This window comes from Scyliorhinus torazame, chromosome 5 (assembly GCF_047496885.1).
Source record: "Scyliorhinus torazame isolate Kashiwa2021f chromosome 5, sScyTor2.1, whole genome shotgun sequence".
NCBI lineage: Eukaryota > Metazoa > Chordata > Chondrichthyes > Carcharhiniformes > Scyliorhinidae > Scyliorhinus > Scyliorhinus torazame.
In genome coordinates this window covers 207,799,539-207,816,045 of record NC_092711.1, presented here as the reverse complement: position 1 = coordinate 207,816,045, position 16,507 = coordinate 207,799,539, and the positions used below count along the sequence as shown (strand labels likewise).

Genomic DNA, 16,507 nt, shown 5'->3' with positions numbered 1-16,507 from the left:
CAGGAAGAGGCGCAGTCCTCCCCAGATGAGGGGGATGGGGGTAATGGTCAGCGCAGACGGGGTAGACACAGGCGGGTGGCTGTCCACCGTTACCGGCTGGCCCAGCGGGCACGGGACAGACTGATAGCCGCCCGCTTCACTGACTAGATGGGCGTGGGAATCGGGTAGTATGGCCACAGACCGCACACCATGGCAACAGCCGACCACCCACACCCCCCACCCACCCACCCACCCAGCACCCTCACCCCCCTCCCCAACCCCACCCACCCCACCCGCATGCACACCACCCCCCCCATTGCCGATCCACCTGCGGCACAACGGGCCGGGCTCACACAGTTGCAGGTGGACGCGTGTCTATTGCAGGCCATGGAGGATGATGACAACCCGCCCTGCGGTGAGCTCCTGGCTCTACATCGTTGGACTATGTCTGACCCATGGCCACAGTACCACCATCCACCCGGACCATCCCTGCATGCGGCTGTGACACTGCAGCGCACGGTCCCGTCCTCTGCCCAGGGGATGTTGATGGCGGCCCAGGGGGAAGGGGGCAGACTCACCTGGGGCCACCCCTCACACACACACTTGCGCTCAACGTACATGACACCCCCGCACGCTTTGGACAGAGCACAAAGGCATCTTCTGTAGGTGTAACATTGACTTTAATAACCAAACGAGTTCATGCACGTGCCATCGCCCCTAAAACTCATCTGTGCCCTGCACCCGTGCCAACTTACTCAGTGTCTAATTGTTTGGCCTTACGGGCCCTTTGACTACGTCTACGTGGTTCCCCAGACGGTACAGCAGAACTGGAGGTGGACTCCTGTGATTCCTGCCCTCTGACACTGGATCCCTTTGGCGGCCGTTTCCTGGGGCGTCCTGGCCTAGATGGGCCAGGCTGCGGCCCGGGCGACTGGGATGGCGAGCTGCCAGCCTGTCCTGCCCGTTGCCCACCCGATGCACCTGGGACGGAAGGGGGGGGGGGGAGTCCGAGGTGTCGCGGTGTACCGGGACCTCCCCTACAGGGGGAGCCGGGACGGACCACACCACCTCCTCCTCCCTCGGGGTGCCCGATGGCCCCCAGGCCTCTACATGGGTGGGGGATGCGAACGGACTGGCCATCCGACGCCCCCCCGACATATGGCGCTGCCAGTCCTGGAGGCCCGTGCTGGTATCGACAGGGGTCTGCAGGTTTGCAGCCATGGAGCCCAGGGGGTTGGAAAACCCTGTCTGTGACAGTGCGACGCCGGCTCGCACATGGCCACTGGCGCCGATGCCCTCAGCGATGGCCTGCAGAGACTGGGCCATGGCCTGCTGAGACTGGGCCATGGCCTGCAGAGACTGGGCTATGGCGTTGAGCGCCTCTGCCATCTGGCACTGGCACTGGCTCATGGCCTCCTGTGAGAGGGCAGCCATTTCCTGGGCCACAGATGCCGCCTGCACGGAAAGCCCCAGGCCTCGCAAACCGTTCCCCATGTCTGACACCGTCGCACCCATTGCCTCCACCGCGGACGCCACCCGTGCGGTGTCGGCCTGGGTGGCACGCATGACCGGCACCACTCCCAGCTCCTGGACGCGGGTGGACTCCTCCACCTGCGACTGCAGCCGCCGCAAGCCGCCCGTCACCCTCTTCGCTCGTCTCCGGGTCGGTGGTTGCATCGGATCTATGTGTGGGTGTGGTAACTCCAGGAACCCGGGATCCATCTGGGCGGCAGATGTTCGCTTGGGCTGGGCTGCCCTCCGACCGCCCGGCCCCTCTGCTGCTCCTACCTCCACCTGCTGTACCGGGACGGCTGTGTTGTGCGCACCAGTGAGTGTACCAGACGCCTCATCACTAAAGTGCCCAACTGAGGTGAGTGTTTCTGCGATGGTGGAGGGTGTTGGTGACAGCAGTGGCGTTGTGTCGTGCTCTTCGTCCCACTCTGAGTCCATGGCACTTTGGGGTGGGGGTTCGTCTCCACCCATCCACTCTGAGTCACTGTCCGGTATTTTGTCTTCCTGGGTAGTGGTGTCCCGGGTAGGGGTGTCCTGGGCAGTGCTGTCCCGGGCAGTGCTGTCCCGGGTAGTGCTGTCCCGGGCAGTGGTGTCCCGGGTAGTGGTGTCCCGGGACATCCAGGGCATCCGGCGGGCGGTCTGCATCTGCGGGGATGGGTGCCTGGGCGTTTGGTCCTGCGTTACACAATGAAGCATGCATGGTTAGACATCAGGCAGTGATCAGGTGATATGGGGGAGGGGGATATAGGGGAGGGAGGATATGGGGATGGGCTGTCGGTGGCTCACTTGCTACTACGCCCCCGATCTCTGCATCAGCAACCTCCCGGTCGTCAGGTCCGCCAGCCAGTTCCAGGGCCCTTTCCACGTGTTCGTTCAGTGGCCTCTCATCAGCGGGGCCTCCTCCAGTCCTCACATGCTCCCTATTGTTGTGTGCACGCTTATCCTGTGGGGGGGGGGGGGGTGAGGTGGCAGGGGTAAAAGGCAACACTGTTAGGCAGGTATATGAATGCACGCCATCGGTTGCGCGTGCATTGCAGAGGTTAAGGTTAGGGCTGGATTCACTTGGGGATATGGGGGATATGGGGGAGGGGGGATATGGGGGATATGGGGGAGGGGGGATATGGGGGAGGGGGGATATGGGGGAGGGGGGATATGGGGAGGGGGGATATGGGGAGGGGGGATATGGGGGAGGGGGGATATGGGGAGGGGGGGATATGGGGGAGGGGGGATATGGGGAGGGGGGATATGGGTGATATGGGGGAGGGGGGATATGGGGAGGGGGGATATGGGGGAGGGGGGATATGGGGGAGGGGGGATATGGGGAGGGGGGATATGGGGAGGGGGGGATTTGGGGGAGGGGGGATATGGGGAGGGGGGATATGGGGGATGTGGGAGAGGGGGGATATGGGTGATATGGGGGAGGGGGGATATGGGGAGGGGGATATGGGGGAGGGGGGATATGGGGGAGGCTCACCCTGCCTGCTCTGACGAGGTCGTTCACCTTCTTATGGCACTGGGCGCCTGCCCGTGGTGTCAGGGCCGCAGCGGTGACGGCCTCTGCCACTTCCCTCCACAGACGGCGGCTGTGGCGTGGGGCAACTCTGCGGCCGTGCCCGGGATACAGGGCATCCCTCCTCTGCTCCACCGCGTCCAGGAGCGCCTCCACATCCCGTGACTCGAACCTCGGGGCTGAGCGGCGGCCAGCCATCCAGTCGGGTGTTGCGGTCGGGTGTTCCGGTCGGGTGGGGGGAGCAGCGGGGCCTTATGAGCCGTCACGCCGTGCGGCGCATATGACGCTGCACGGCGTGAACCACTGCGCAAGAGCGGATCCCGTTACGTCGCTGCTAGCCCATTTCGGGCCGGAGACGTTCGACCCATTTTTCCGACGTGACGCAAGTCGGATTTGCGCCGTTTGTTGCGCCGATCCGCGGACTTTCCACCGATAACGGAGAATTTTGCCCCTGGAGTGGGATTTGAATTCAGGGAGTGGTGGCAAAGTGGCATTGTCATTGGACCAGTAATCTAGAGAACCAGGGTAATGCCCTGGGGCCCTGGGTTTGAATCCCATCAATATTACCAATGAAAACTTATCTGGTCCACTAATGTTCCTTTAGGGAAAAAAATCTGCTGTTCTAACACAGTGTGGCCTACATGAGACTCCAGATCGACAGAAATGTGGGTTGACACTCAAATGGCCCAGCAAGCCACTCAGTTCAAGGGCAATTAAGGATAAGTAATAAATGCTGGCCTGGTCAGCGATGCCCACATCTCATGAAAGGATAAAAACAATCACAAACTGATGCAGGAGTGAGACTGTTCTATTACTCCTAACGTCACCTTTCACTGGAGTCTCTAACCTTATGTTACAAAGTGGCACACTACTCCTCTTACCACTAATTCCACATGTTACCACCTTTTCTAGCACTACTCCTTTCAACTACATACCTCCTTATCTCTTACCATTAAAGATTGACTTGCTCTTGTATCCCTTAAGATGTTAATCTCCTTACCTACCCCACCTTGTACACACAAGTAAACCTTACCGCACAAATAAAATATTTAAGAAGATATGGCACTTGCTTATCCACCAACCTCTGAACAAGCTGCACACTCAATTGCACCTTTCCTACATTAAAAAATCCCATCGGCTTATATTGTTTTCAAGAGTCTGTCTTCTCAGTGCTTTTCTTAAGCTACCAACACTGTAACTTCATGTGTTCAACTTTATTACAATGCAAACATTTAGGTTTCTTATCTATCTTCCATTATCATAGGTTTCCTTTTTAATCTGAGGCAAATACTCCTTAATATCTCCAACTATCTCCTTTACACTTTCTATCTGTGAATTTCTCATTTCCCCAGTTTCTATCCTTCACAGATTGAAATTGATGTTGAAAACCAGATTTTGCATTATGAAGCAATTCAAATTTATCTGCCATTTCTGCTGCCTGTCTAGCAGTTTTAACACTTTGCTCTTCCACATGCATTCTCATTACTGTGGGAAATATATATTTAAATTCTTCCAAAATGATAATTTCCCTAAGAGTGTCTTATGCTTGGTCTAATTTTAATGCTCTTATCCACCTATCAAAATTATTTTGTTTAATTCTTTCAAATTATATATATGTCTGACCTGGTTCATTCCTTAGATTTTTAAACTGCTGTCTGTAGGCTTCTGGCACTAGTTCATATGCACTTAATATGTTTTTTCTCACTTCATCATAATCCCCAGATACTCCTCTGATAGTGATGCAAACACTTCACTTGTTGTAATTGGCAGTGCTTGAATATATTTAAAGGTATCCCTACCAGGCATTTGACTAGGATGTATTTGCCCTTCTTCTAGACTTTCTTCAGCTTCTGCCTTTAACTCCAATCTTTTAAATTGATGTGGAGATGCCGGCATTGGACTGGGGTGAGCACAGTAAGAAGTCTTACAACAGCAGGTTAAAGTCCAACAGGTTTGTTTCGATGTCACTAGCTTTCGGAGCGCTGCTCCTTCCTCAGGTGAATGAAGAGGTATGTTCCAGAAACATATATATAGACAGATTCAAAGATGCCAGACAATGCTTGGAATGCGAGCATTAGCAGGTGATTAAATCTTTACAGATCCAGAGATGGGGTAACCCCAGGTTAAAGAGGTGTGAATTGTGTCAAGCCAGGACAGTTGGTAGGATTTCGCAGGCCAGATGGTGGGGGATGAATGTAATGCGACATGAATCCCAGGTCCCGGTTCTCAATTGATGTTCTCAATACAGTTTTAGTTTCTAAAGTTCAAATTCTCTCTCTTTTTCCTTATCCCTTTCTTCCTTTGCCACTCTTTCCATTTCTACCTCAAGCTTCCTCCTTTCCATTCCTTTTGAAAAACCCTTTCTTTTTCCGATTCTGTCCTCTCTCTTAACTTTGCTTCTCTTGTTGCCAATCTCTCCTTTTCTTTTCCCACTGCCATAGCCATTCTCTCCTTTTCTTTTTCCTCTGTCATAGCCACTCTCGCCTTTTTTATCCCATGCATTTCTAATTGTTTCATTTGTTATTCAATTCTAGCAAATTCTAATGATTCAGGCTGTGTCTCTGGCAAATTTAAATGCTTGTATATTCTCCACCTTCCTCACCTCTTCAGACAAAGTTAACTGCAGTTGTCCGCCAAACCCAGAAGTTTTGTTTTAGTCATCCTTTGTCATCAAGCCTGAGTAACTTCTTCCACACCTAGGAAAACTTTTGCAACTGAAAGAGCCATCTCCAGTCACTCCCTATTTAAACTGTACCACCTGAAAGAACACATCTGTTACACACACTCACTGTAAATTCAATAATTCCAAGCCAAACAAGGAATTATACTTTTAAATCACGGTAAAGAGTCCCTAATTGTATTACGATCCCAGACCAGACCCCAATAGTGGTTAGGATACAGGTCAGAAACCCCAATACTTTATTTTAATTTTGTAAGACTGTGAAGAAAGGATACCTCGCTCCAGGAGTGATTTCACGCAAAATAGGGATATGGTTGATTAAAACAAAACTTTATTACTAACACAGTATTAACATATCTTTAGCATCACACAGGGAAATGCTAATCAATACAATGACACAATAATCCTTAACTGCTATCTTTATTTCCACTCAAACAACAAAACCATCTTAGATCCTAATCTTCTTTTAAATAAAGTTAGCACTCAGGAATACTTGTTTCCAAAGATGTCTTGAATACTCCACTTTGAGAAAGAGATCTTTTGAGACTGCTTGAAAGAAAGAGACCTGACCCCTATCAGAATATTGTAGAATCTCAGCTATATTTCTTCAGAAAACCTCTCTGCCTGCTTTCTAAAACTAAAACTAAATCTCTTTTATTTTAATTTAAAGTGTACAATTCTTTTATTTTTCAATTAAAGGGCAATTTAGATGACCAATCCACCTGCCTGCACATCTTTGGTTATGTGTGTGAGACCCATGCAGATACGGGAAGAATGTGCAAACTCATGACCCAGGGACAGGATCGAACTCAGGTCCCTGCCACTGTGAGGAAGCAGTGCAAACCACTACGCCATCTTGCCACCCTCACTAACACTGAATCTCAACCTGACTGGTCCAACCCCTGGCTTGTCCCATTAATTACATCATTTCATCAAACTGAACACAATGGGTGGGATTCTCCATCCCGCCACAACACCTTTCTGGTGCGGCACGCCCCCACCGGTGGCAGGATTCTCTGTTCCGCCAGAAGGCAAATGGGGTTCCCCATTATGGGCAGCCCAACGCCGTCGGAAAATCTCCAGGCGTGGGTGCGCTACCAGCGCAACGGAGAATCCGACAGCAGAGAATCCAGCCCTATTTAACTACTCCCCAGGGAACCCTCTTAATATAAACAAAAGTCAATTTGCCCAAACTTTTACGATACTTTAATTGCACTTCTGGCTCCCACAAAGCCTAGCTGTCTTGCAAACCAGGATTTTAAAAACACTACTGCAGCAGTCATACACACACTAACCCACGTTTTTAACCCTTACTGCACCAAATACCTATAATACAATGTATCTGAAATTCCTACATTCATCACACAGAAGTAGATGATCCTCAGCTAGAATTATATTGGAACAGAAGCTACATTTTCAATGGTCTATATGTTAAGTTCAGCAATGGAACATTTATCCTCATCCGAAAACACTCTAAATTTAGTGACTGACTGATGTCATTGCTGGGCCCTTAAAAAGAGCCGATACTTGAACAATGGGTATGGTGCAAAGGTAGATACCCTGTACAATCCTAAATCACACTAATCCAGCTGTTTTTTAAGCCCCACCAATCATTCCTCCACTAACATTTTTCAACCACGTTTTCTCTCAATTCAAGAAGCTGTTTTTTCAATGGTTCCTCAGAAATGGGTATCACTGACCTTCCTCCCCTAATTACCCTTGAGAATTATTTCGACTCAATTGTCACAAGTCAACCACATTACTGTGGACCTGGAGTCACACATGTAGGCCAAACCAGGTAAGAACACCAGATTTCCTTCCCTGATCATTTCAGGGTCACCATTACTGAGACGAGCTTTCAATTCCAGAGTTTTGTTTGATTAATTAAGAGTTTAAATTCCACCAGATACCGTGGTGGGATTTGAACCCAGGCGCCCAGAGCATTAGCACAGGCCTCTAGATTACTTGTCCAGAGACTTTACCACCGCAGGACTGTCTCCACAGCAGGGTCTCATCCATGTGCCTCTTTTATAAGTCAATTAATTATTCACCCTTATTTCCTGCTTTTATCTTCCTTGTATTTCAATTTCACCACATTACCTCCACCGTTTTTGTGAAGCAGGAAAGGGAATCTCCAGATGTTGCCCAGACCGATAGTGTAACCGACCACTGAGAGCAAGTAGTCAGCTTTCAAAGCCCAGTTGCCTCGCACCAAGTTCTCATCAGATGTCCCGAAACGTCCATTTGATGCAAACTGAAGGGGAGGAAAGAAAATACAAGTTTGGGACGTTACAGACAAATAGAGGACCTAAAATTTAACATGCCAATCTAAAGCTACTGAAAAAACCAACAGAAAGCTTCAAAAATAAAATCTGAAGCTTTCCCACGTCCCTCACCCTCCCCACTTGCGACTCAGGAAATACCAACTTCTTAAAGAGAGCTACACACAAATTCGGCCACTCGAACCTGCCCAGTAAGATTCAGAAGATCATGGCTAATCTGAATCGAAACAAGAAACAAAAGACAGAGGGCTGGAGTCTCCATTTCGGAGACTAGGTTTTGAAGCCAACGGGACTTTTACGACACAAAAACTGGTGCCGCACATGGACCAATTCCGCTACCGTTAAGGGGCTAACATGGGTACCGCGTGGAACACTCAATTCCACTGATAACTGGTGCAGGATACGCCGGGTCCGTGATCGACACTCAGGAGGCTGACAAGCTGCAGCCGCACATACACAGTACACTCCCCACACGCATTTATCCCAGCCAAGAATATGGCACTGGTTATGCTGGAGTGTGCCCATTCAGCTGATGGGTCGTCTGGGGCCAGTGGGCACCTGGGGAACATTTATGTGACCCATGGCACCATCTTCAAAGTGGGCTGTTAGCGGTGTGCGCAGCTGCATGGTTGTCTGGCCGGCTGCGGCAATGGTGCTCCATGTCCGTACACCTGACCCCACAGCCCACCTCCAGGCCACCCCCCCACACTCCCCCCAGCTCTGGAGCCCCCTGGCCAGCGGCACAACTGTCAGAACACTATGGCCATGTTGGACACTTTTCATAAACCCTCTCTCTCCCTCAGCAGCCACCACGCCGGTTTAACGATTTTTAAAAGCACAAATGAACCTCGCCGTCAGGAACTCAGCCCATCGGAGGCAGAGAATTGCGGAGGCCCTGGAGAGTACTGGGTCGGGCCCGCTAATGATATACAAACGGTGCCTACTGTACATGTGGAGTGAAACGCATTGACACCGCTTTAAAGGTAATGGAAAATCATGATTTTGTGTCAAATTGGCGCCTGCCGTGATTTTGGCAGCGGACGATATTCTCCACCAAATTGCATTTCCCGATTTAGGGGCGAAATTCTCCCCCAACGGCGCGATGTCCGCCGACTGGCGCCAAACACGGCGCAAATCAGACGGGCATCGCGCCGGCCCAAAGGTGCGGAATGCTCCGCATCTTTGGCGGCCTAGCCCCAACATTGAGGGGCTAGGCCGACGCCGGAGGGATTTCCGCCCCGCCAGCTGGCGGAAATGGCGTTTGTTGCCCCGCCAGCTGGCGCGGAAATGCGGCGCATGCGCGGTTGCGTCAGCGGCCGCTGAAAGTTTCCCGGCGCATGCGCGGGAGCGTCAGCGGCCGCTGTCAGTTTCCCGCGCATGCGCAGTGGGGAGAGTCTCTTCCGCCTCCGCCATGGTGAAGGCCGTAGCGGAGGCGGAAGGGAAAGAGTGCCCCCACGGCACAGGCCCGCCCGCGGATCGGTGGGCCCCGATCGCGGGCCAGGCCACCGTGGGGGCAATCCCCGGGGTCAGATCGCCCCGCGCCCCCCCCAGGACCCCGGAGCCCGCCCACGCCGCCTGGTCCCGCCGGTAAATACCAGGTTTGATTTACGCCGGCGGGACAGGCAATTTCTGGGCGGGACTTCGGCCCATCTGGGCCGGAGAATCCAGCGGCGGGTCCCGCCAAACGGCGTGGCCCGATTCCCGCCCCCGCCCAATCTCCGGTACCGGAGACTTCGGCGGGGGTGGGATTCACGGCGGCCTACGGCCATTCTCCGACCTGGCGGGGGGTCGGAGAATGACGCCCTAGGTGTCGGTGAACGGAGAATCCCACCGAGAAAATTTCAGTCCACAGCAGTGGGAAATGACAAACCTTTGAACCAATTGGCATGCTAAAACTTCAAAGGAGTTTGAGTGGGGAAGGCCTTCTCAGAAAATAAAATCCTTTGTGTAGACTGAGTGATCACGTGATGACACGGCTACAAAAGAGGTCACATGTGGGAGCATGGGAGTTATCCCCGGGAGTGTAGGCAGAGTGCAAGCATGATGTAGCTAATAAGCAAGTGAATAAACTACTCTTTATTGTAAGTTTTTTAAAATCATTTTTTACGGGATGTTGGCATTGCTGGTTAGGCCAGCATTGATTGCCCATTCCTGGTTGCCCTTCAGAAGGTGGTAGTTAGCTGTCTGCTTTAACTGCTGCAACCCCTGAGGTGTAGGTACACCCATAGTGCTGTAAGAGAGGAAGTTCCAGGATTTTGCCCCAGTGACAGTGAAAGAACGGTCATATATTTCCAAGTCGGGGTGGTGAGTGACTTGGAGGGGAACCTCCAGGTGGTGGGGTTTTCCGGTATCTGCTGCTCTTGTCCTTCTCGATAGTAGAGGTCATGGATTTGGAAGGTGCTGTCTAAGGAACCTTGGTGAGTTACTGCAGTGCATCTTGTCTTTGGTGTCTGTATTTCAGGAACCTAACACGTTTACATGGCGTCAGGAGCTGGCAGTAAGGACCTTGCAGTATTGGCCTTGCAGTATGAAAACGTTGCAGATAATTGTGAAATGTTTGAAAAAGAGTGGCAGTGCGGCATTGTCTCACAGATCAGAAAAGGGACAGGCTTACACCTGATTAAATGTAGCAGGCACTGAGGCCATCAAGAAATTCGAGTTGTTTGTTTCCCAGTTGTAGGAAGAAAAAGAGGACCCCGAAATAATCCCAAAAAAGTTGAGAATATCTATCTTCTGGTGAAAAATACAATCCTCGACAGACGTGCATTTGATTCAACAAACCAAAGAGCAGATCAATCAATACAATCTTATACGACCAACCCAGCGATTTTGGCAAAGAAATATGCATTTGGAACTCTCACTGCTGAACGAATCAGGGATCAAGTGGTTTGTCAAATTCACAATGAGTTAGTACGCAGGAAGTTGCTGCGTGAGAAAGACCGAACATTACAAATAGTATCTGCATGTTAAACAGTCAGAAAAAAAGAAACCGAGATTTTAAGCAGGAAACAGAAGTATTTGCAGTACAGGGCACGCCCTGCTCCAACCGCAGTAGCCAGCACCCTCAGAACAGAACAGTTTGTTTGCATATGGCAAATGATGCAACAAATGTGGGAAATGGAATCACTTCGCTAAATGCTGCAAATCAAAAACACAAGCAGCCCTCCTCTGCCACAGCAACGTGGCAGCTGGTTGGTCCTCCAGGGGTAAGAGAGTCAGTAAGGAGAACGATCTGGAGTTCAACTAAACCAGCAAAGCTACAGAGTCTCCAACAATACTCTATTGTGAGAGTGTGGGCACTGTCACAGAAAAGAGTGAGGTCCTCACCACCCTCTGTCATGATATCCATATTAACATATCACGGTGCAATCACACACACACACTGATGGACAGGTAGACGGACCAATCAACACACACAACATCGCAGCCAATCACCAGTGAGAGCACACGCACTATAAAACAGGGAACACCACAGTTCCCGCTCATTCCAGCAGGAGATAGCTCAGAGCACAGAGCTCACAGCATGCCACTCAGACATACACCATGTGCTGAGTGCCTCTCTAAGATAGTGCTAGGGCTGGGTCCACGGGTTAACTGGTGAAGTACGAACCACAGCCAGAAGTTAACAGTTGTTATTGTACAGAATAATAAAACAGAGTTGTACCAGTTACAACCGTGTTGGTTTGTTTGTATATCGGAACACCCAACACAACACCCTCAGCATGATTTACAGTAATGCAAGACTGAAGGTAAAGACTAACATTGGATCCAAGTGGAACTAGACCCTTATGCAGCACCAGACCCCAGCACCCAGGCAGATGTTGTGGCTCATGGCTAACAAGCTATCCACACTAGGGGGGCACTATTTGGCAGGCCGGGTCTGCGCGTGGCCGACGCCATGTTGCATGGTACGTCCGCTGCAGGCTGCCATCATGCGCATGCGCGGCCACTTACTTGGCAGTCTCCGGTCGTATCGGCAGCTAGAGCTGGGTGCACTATGCTGTCTGCTAGCCCCCCACCAAACGGAGGATCGGTGTCCGTTTTGCGCCGATTTTTCGGACGTCAGGCGTCAGGACACAGCCTGAAAATCGGAGAATCCAGCACTGTATGTTGAACATTCCAGAAAGGAAGGCACAATTCACAGAGTACAGCACAATCATTTATGGTCAATGGAGCAAGGGGCGGGATTCTCTGACCTCCCGCCGGGTCGGAGAATTGCCGGGAGATGCCGTGAATCCCGCCCCCGCCGGTTGCCGAATGCTCCGGCACCGGATATTCAGCGGGGGCGGGAATCACGACGCGCCGGTCGGCGGGCTCCCCCCCCCCGGCGATTCTCCGGCCCGCAATGGGCCGAAGTCCTGCACCGCCGGCGAAAATCAAACCACCTCTCTTACTGGCGTGACTAGGTGGCGCGGGCGGGCTCCGGGGTCCTGGGGGGGGGGCCGTGGGACGATCTGGTGGCGGGGGGTGCCCCCACGGTGGCCTGGCCCGCGATCAGTGCCCACCGATCCGCGGGCGGGCCTGTGCCGTGGGGGCACTCTATCCTTCCGCAGCAGAGGCTGTACCTGCCCGCCATTCCCGGTGTGAAAACAAAGCCCTCTGCGCATGTGCAGGGATGACGCCAGCACGCGCTGGCGCTCCCGCGCATGCGCCAACTGGTGCCGGCCGGCGGAGGCCCTTCGCCGCCGGTTGCCGTGGCATCAAGCCCCTTTGCCGCCGGCAGGCGGGGCGCAAACCATTCTGGGGCGGGCCTAGCCCCTGAAGGTGCGGAGGATTCCGCACCTTTGGAGCGGCCTGACGCCGGAGTGGTTTTCACCACTCGTCCTGCCAGGACCCCACGCCCCGCCGGGTAGGGTAGAATCCCGCCCCTGAAGTTTCTCACAAAGATGGGCGGGATTCTCCCCTACCCGGCGGGCCAGGGGGGGGTCCCGGCGGGATGGAGTGGCGTGAACCAAGAGAATGCGGGCAGACCCAGCATTCTCTGAGGCAGGCGGCACAACTCATGCCACGCCGATGTTTGGGGGGGGCCAGAGAATTAGGAGGACGGTGGGGGCGGGATTCATGCCGACCCCCGGCAATTCTCCGACCCGGCAGTGGGTCGGAGAATCCCGCCCCAGTAGTGGATCAAGCGGATCCCCGGAAATATCGGGCGGGGTCAGAGAATCGCCGGGGCATGAATTCCACCCCTGCCGGCTGCCGAATTCTCCTGCGGCGGGATTTTGGTGGGGGCGGAAATCGTGCCACTCCAGTCGGCGGCCGCTGGCAGCGGCCCACCCGGCGATTCTCCGGCCCGCGATGGGCCAAGTGGCTGCCCATTTTCGGTGGGTCCCGCCAGCTCCTGCAGAGTCTTCAGGGGGTGCGGGGGGAGCTGGCCCCGGTGCCCACCGATCCGCGGGCGGGCCTGTGCCGTGGGGGCACTCTTTCCCTCCGCATCAACCGCTGTCAACCTCCGCCATGTTCGGTGCGGAGAAGAGCCCCCCTGCGCATGCGCTGGGATGACGCCAGCACACGCTGGCGCTCCCGCACAAGCGCCTGCCGGTGGAGGCCCTTCGGCGCCGGATGGCGTGGCGCCAAGCCCTTCCGCGCCAGCTGGCGTGGCGTCAAACACTCCAGCGCCGGCCTAGCCCTTGAAGTTGCGGTGGATTCCACACCTTCGAGGTGGCCCGATGCCGGAGTGGTTCACGCCATTCCTCAGCGCCGGAGTGTCCTGCCCCACCGGTTCTCGGAGAATTACGCCCATGGTCTCTAAGACCAGACCCCTATCGCACTAAGTAGACATGGAGGGACGGATCATTTGTAAACACATGGACTACTTGTGAAGAAGAGAGATGCTCTAGCAGTCAGCATTGCCATCAAGAAATTTTTCAAAACCTATTAACACCAAAGTACCTGATGGATCTGTTATAGACATAATTGATGTTTCCTTGGTAGCAAATAGTGATGAACTGCCTGCACAGAAGGGGTACCCGTTACTGTAGTTGATGTCAACCCGAGGGATGCATCCCAGACAACAGGGGCGTCATTCTCCGACCCCCCGCCGGGTCGAAGAATGGCCGTTGGCCGCCGTGAATCCCGCACCCGCCGAAGTCTCCAGTACCGGAGATTGGGCGGGAGCGGGAATCGGGCCGCGCCGGTTGGCGGGACCCCCCGTTCAATTCTCCGGCCCGGATGGGCCGAACTCCCGCCCAGAAATTGCCTGTCCCGCCGGCGTAAATCAAACCTGGTATTTACCGGCGGGACCAGGCGGCGTGGGCGGGCTCCGGGGTCCTGGGGGGTGCGCGGGGCGATCTGACCCCGGGGGGTGCCCCCACGGTGGCCTGGCCCACGATCGGGGCCCACCGATCCGCGGGCGGGCCTGTGCCGTGGGGGCACTCTTTCCCTTCCGCCTCCGCTACGGCCTCCACCATGGCGGAGGCGGAAGAGACTCTCCCCACTGCGCATGCGCAGGAAACTTTCAGCGGCCGCTGACGCTCCCGCGCATGCGCCGGGAAACTGTCAGCGGCCGCTGACGCAACATCGCATGCGCCGCATTTCCGCGCCAGCTTGCGGGGCAACAAACGCCATTTCCGCCAGCTGGCGGGGCGGAAATCCCTCCGGCGTCGGCCTAGCCCCTCAATGTTGGGGCTAGGCCGCCAAAGATGCGGAGCATTCCGCACCTTTGGGCCGGCGCGATGCCCGTCTGATTGGCGCCATTTCTGGCGCCAGTCGGCGGACATCGCGCCATTGGGGGAGATTTCGCCCCAGATTTGTGTTGCTCAACAAGGTTCAGGAACAGCCCCCACCCCCAAAGTCTTGATTTTTCATTGTTCAACTCATACATATAATGTTTAGTTTGAATTTAGGTAAGAGTAAATTACTTACTGAAGTTTTTGGAAAGGAGTTAAAGGGGGAGGGATATGGTGATTGTCACTTAAAGGGCAACACAGCAGAGTAAGGGTCACCTGGCCTCAGTGACAAATCGAGAATCAGAGTGGGGAATCACCCCAATGGAGGGGGTTTTCGCCGAAGCAGAGGTATTTTGGAATTAGTTGCAAACATGTTCGACATGACATGTTAATAAATCGCTTTCTGTTCACCAATGAAGTCTCTAAAAGTGCATCATTGCAACGCCTAAAGTTGAATATGACTTCTTCAGAACTGAAAGGAAGTCGAAATATGCTGTTACAAGTGGGGAGTGGGAGGGGGAAGAACAAAAGAGAAAGTTTAGGAAAGGGAAAAAGGTGGGAGAAATTAAATGACAAAGGCATCATGGAACAAAAAGCAAAGAGAATGGTGTTGGTTGTAGTAAAGAAACAAAACATCGGTCAGGAATTAGCAGGATAACGAACAGCTCCATCCAAAAGCAAAAATATTTATAGAATCATAGAATTTACAGTGCTATTCGGCCCATCGAGTCTGCACCGGCTCTTGGAGAGAGCACCCTACTCAAGGTCACACCTCCACCCTATCCCCATAACCCAGTAACCCCACCCAAAACTAAGGGCAATTTTGGACACTAAGGGCAATTTAGCATGGCCAATCCACCTAACCTGCACATCTTTGGACTGTGGGAGGAAACCGGAGCACCCGGAGGAAACCCACGCAGACACGGGGAGAACGTGCAGACTCCGCACAGACAGTGACCCAAGCCAGGAATCGAACCCGGGACCCTGCAGCTGTGAAGCAATTGTGCTAACCACTATGCTACCATGCTGCCCCAGAAGATGAAAAACAAGATTCGGACCCGCTCATGCCAAAATGAGTCATAGAAGAAGAGTCGTTTCAACTCAAAATGTTAACTCTGTTTCTCTCTCCACAGATGCTGACAGACCTGCTGAGTTTTTCCAGCACTTCGAGCAAGCACAGTATTTTGCTTTTGCTTGGAATCTTCTTGTAAGGAGCCAGTTCTCAGCATTTTGGAGGCCAAGATCACAAGATTTGGATGCCTAGGTCCACATTTCTAGTGTTATGGGTACAGTTTCAGATCCAAAATGATGGCTGCCACAGGGCAGGCCACACCCAAACAGCAACGATCTGCTAAGGTCGTCAGCATGGCATTGCGAGCACATGCTGGAAGTATGCAGAGAACGCAAGTTGTCGCATCAGTCAGCGTGAAACACTGATTTGAAACCAGCGATGGACATATCCAACCTCACAGAGCTAAAAAGTCCATTCATCAGCAGGAAGGATTCCTCCAGAGGAGTTAAGACAAGGATCATCGACTATTTATAGGATAGTTGATGCTTGATTTCCCCTGGCTGTTACTAAGTCAGTACACATGTTTGGTGGTTTGCAGTGTTATTTAGTGTCGGCAAAGTTTACATGCAGTGTTGTGGCAAATGGTGAAAGTTATGGTTCTGATTTTAGGAGTGCTCCAGGAGCCTTTGCTCCCAGTCATGGGTGCAATTGTTTCCATCCCCATTTTGCCTGCCGGGTGAGGGAGAATGAGAGGAAGTGATACAGAGGAGGACATGCTGCGCAAAGAGGGAGGAGGAGATGGAGGAGGAGGGTTCTCAGCAGGAGACTAGCCTGTTTAATGACTATTCACCCTTACTCACCCTTTGC

The 16,507-nt window shown here is 53.0% G+C and overlaps 1 protein-coding gene across 1 annotated transcript in view; it reads right to left on the bottom strand.

Annotated features, from left to right (window-relative positions):
* LOC140418101 (sodium- and chloride-dependent neutral and basic amino acid transporter B(0+)-like) overlaps window positions 1-16,507 on the bottom strand; it is a 46,084-nt gene that overhangs the window by 22,138 nt on the left and 7,439 nt on the right. Inside the window, exon 2 of the mRNA XM_072501520.1 lies at window positions 7,782-7,935. Coding sequence (XP_072357621.1) covers window positions 7,782-7,935 — 154 coding nt within the window. The remainder of the gene's footprint in view (window positions 1-7,781; window positions 7,936-16,507) is intronic.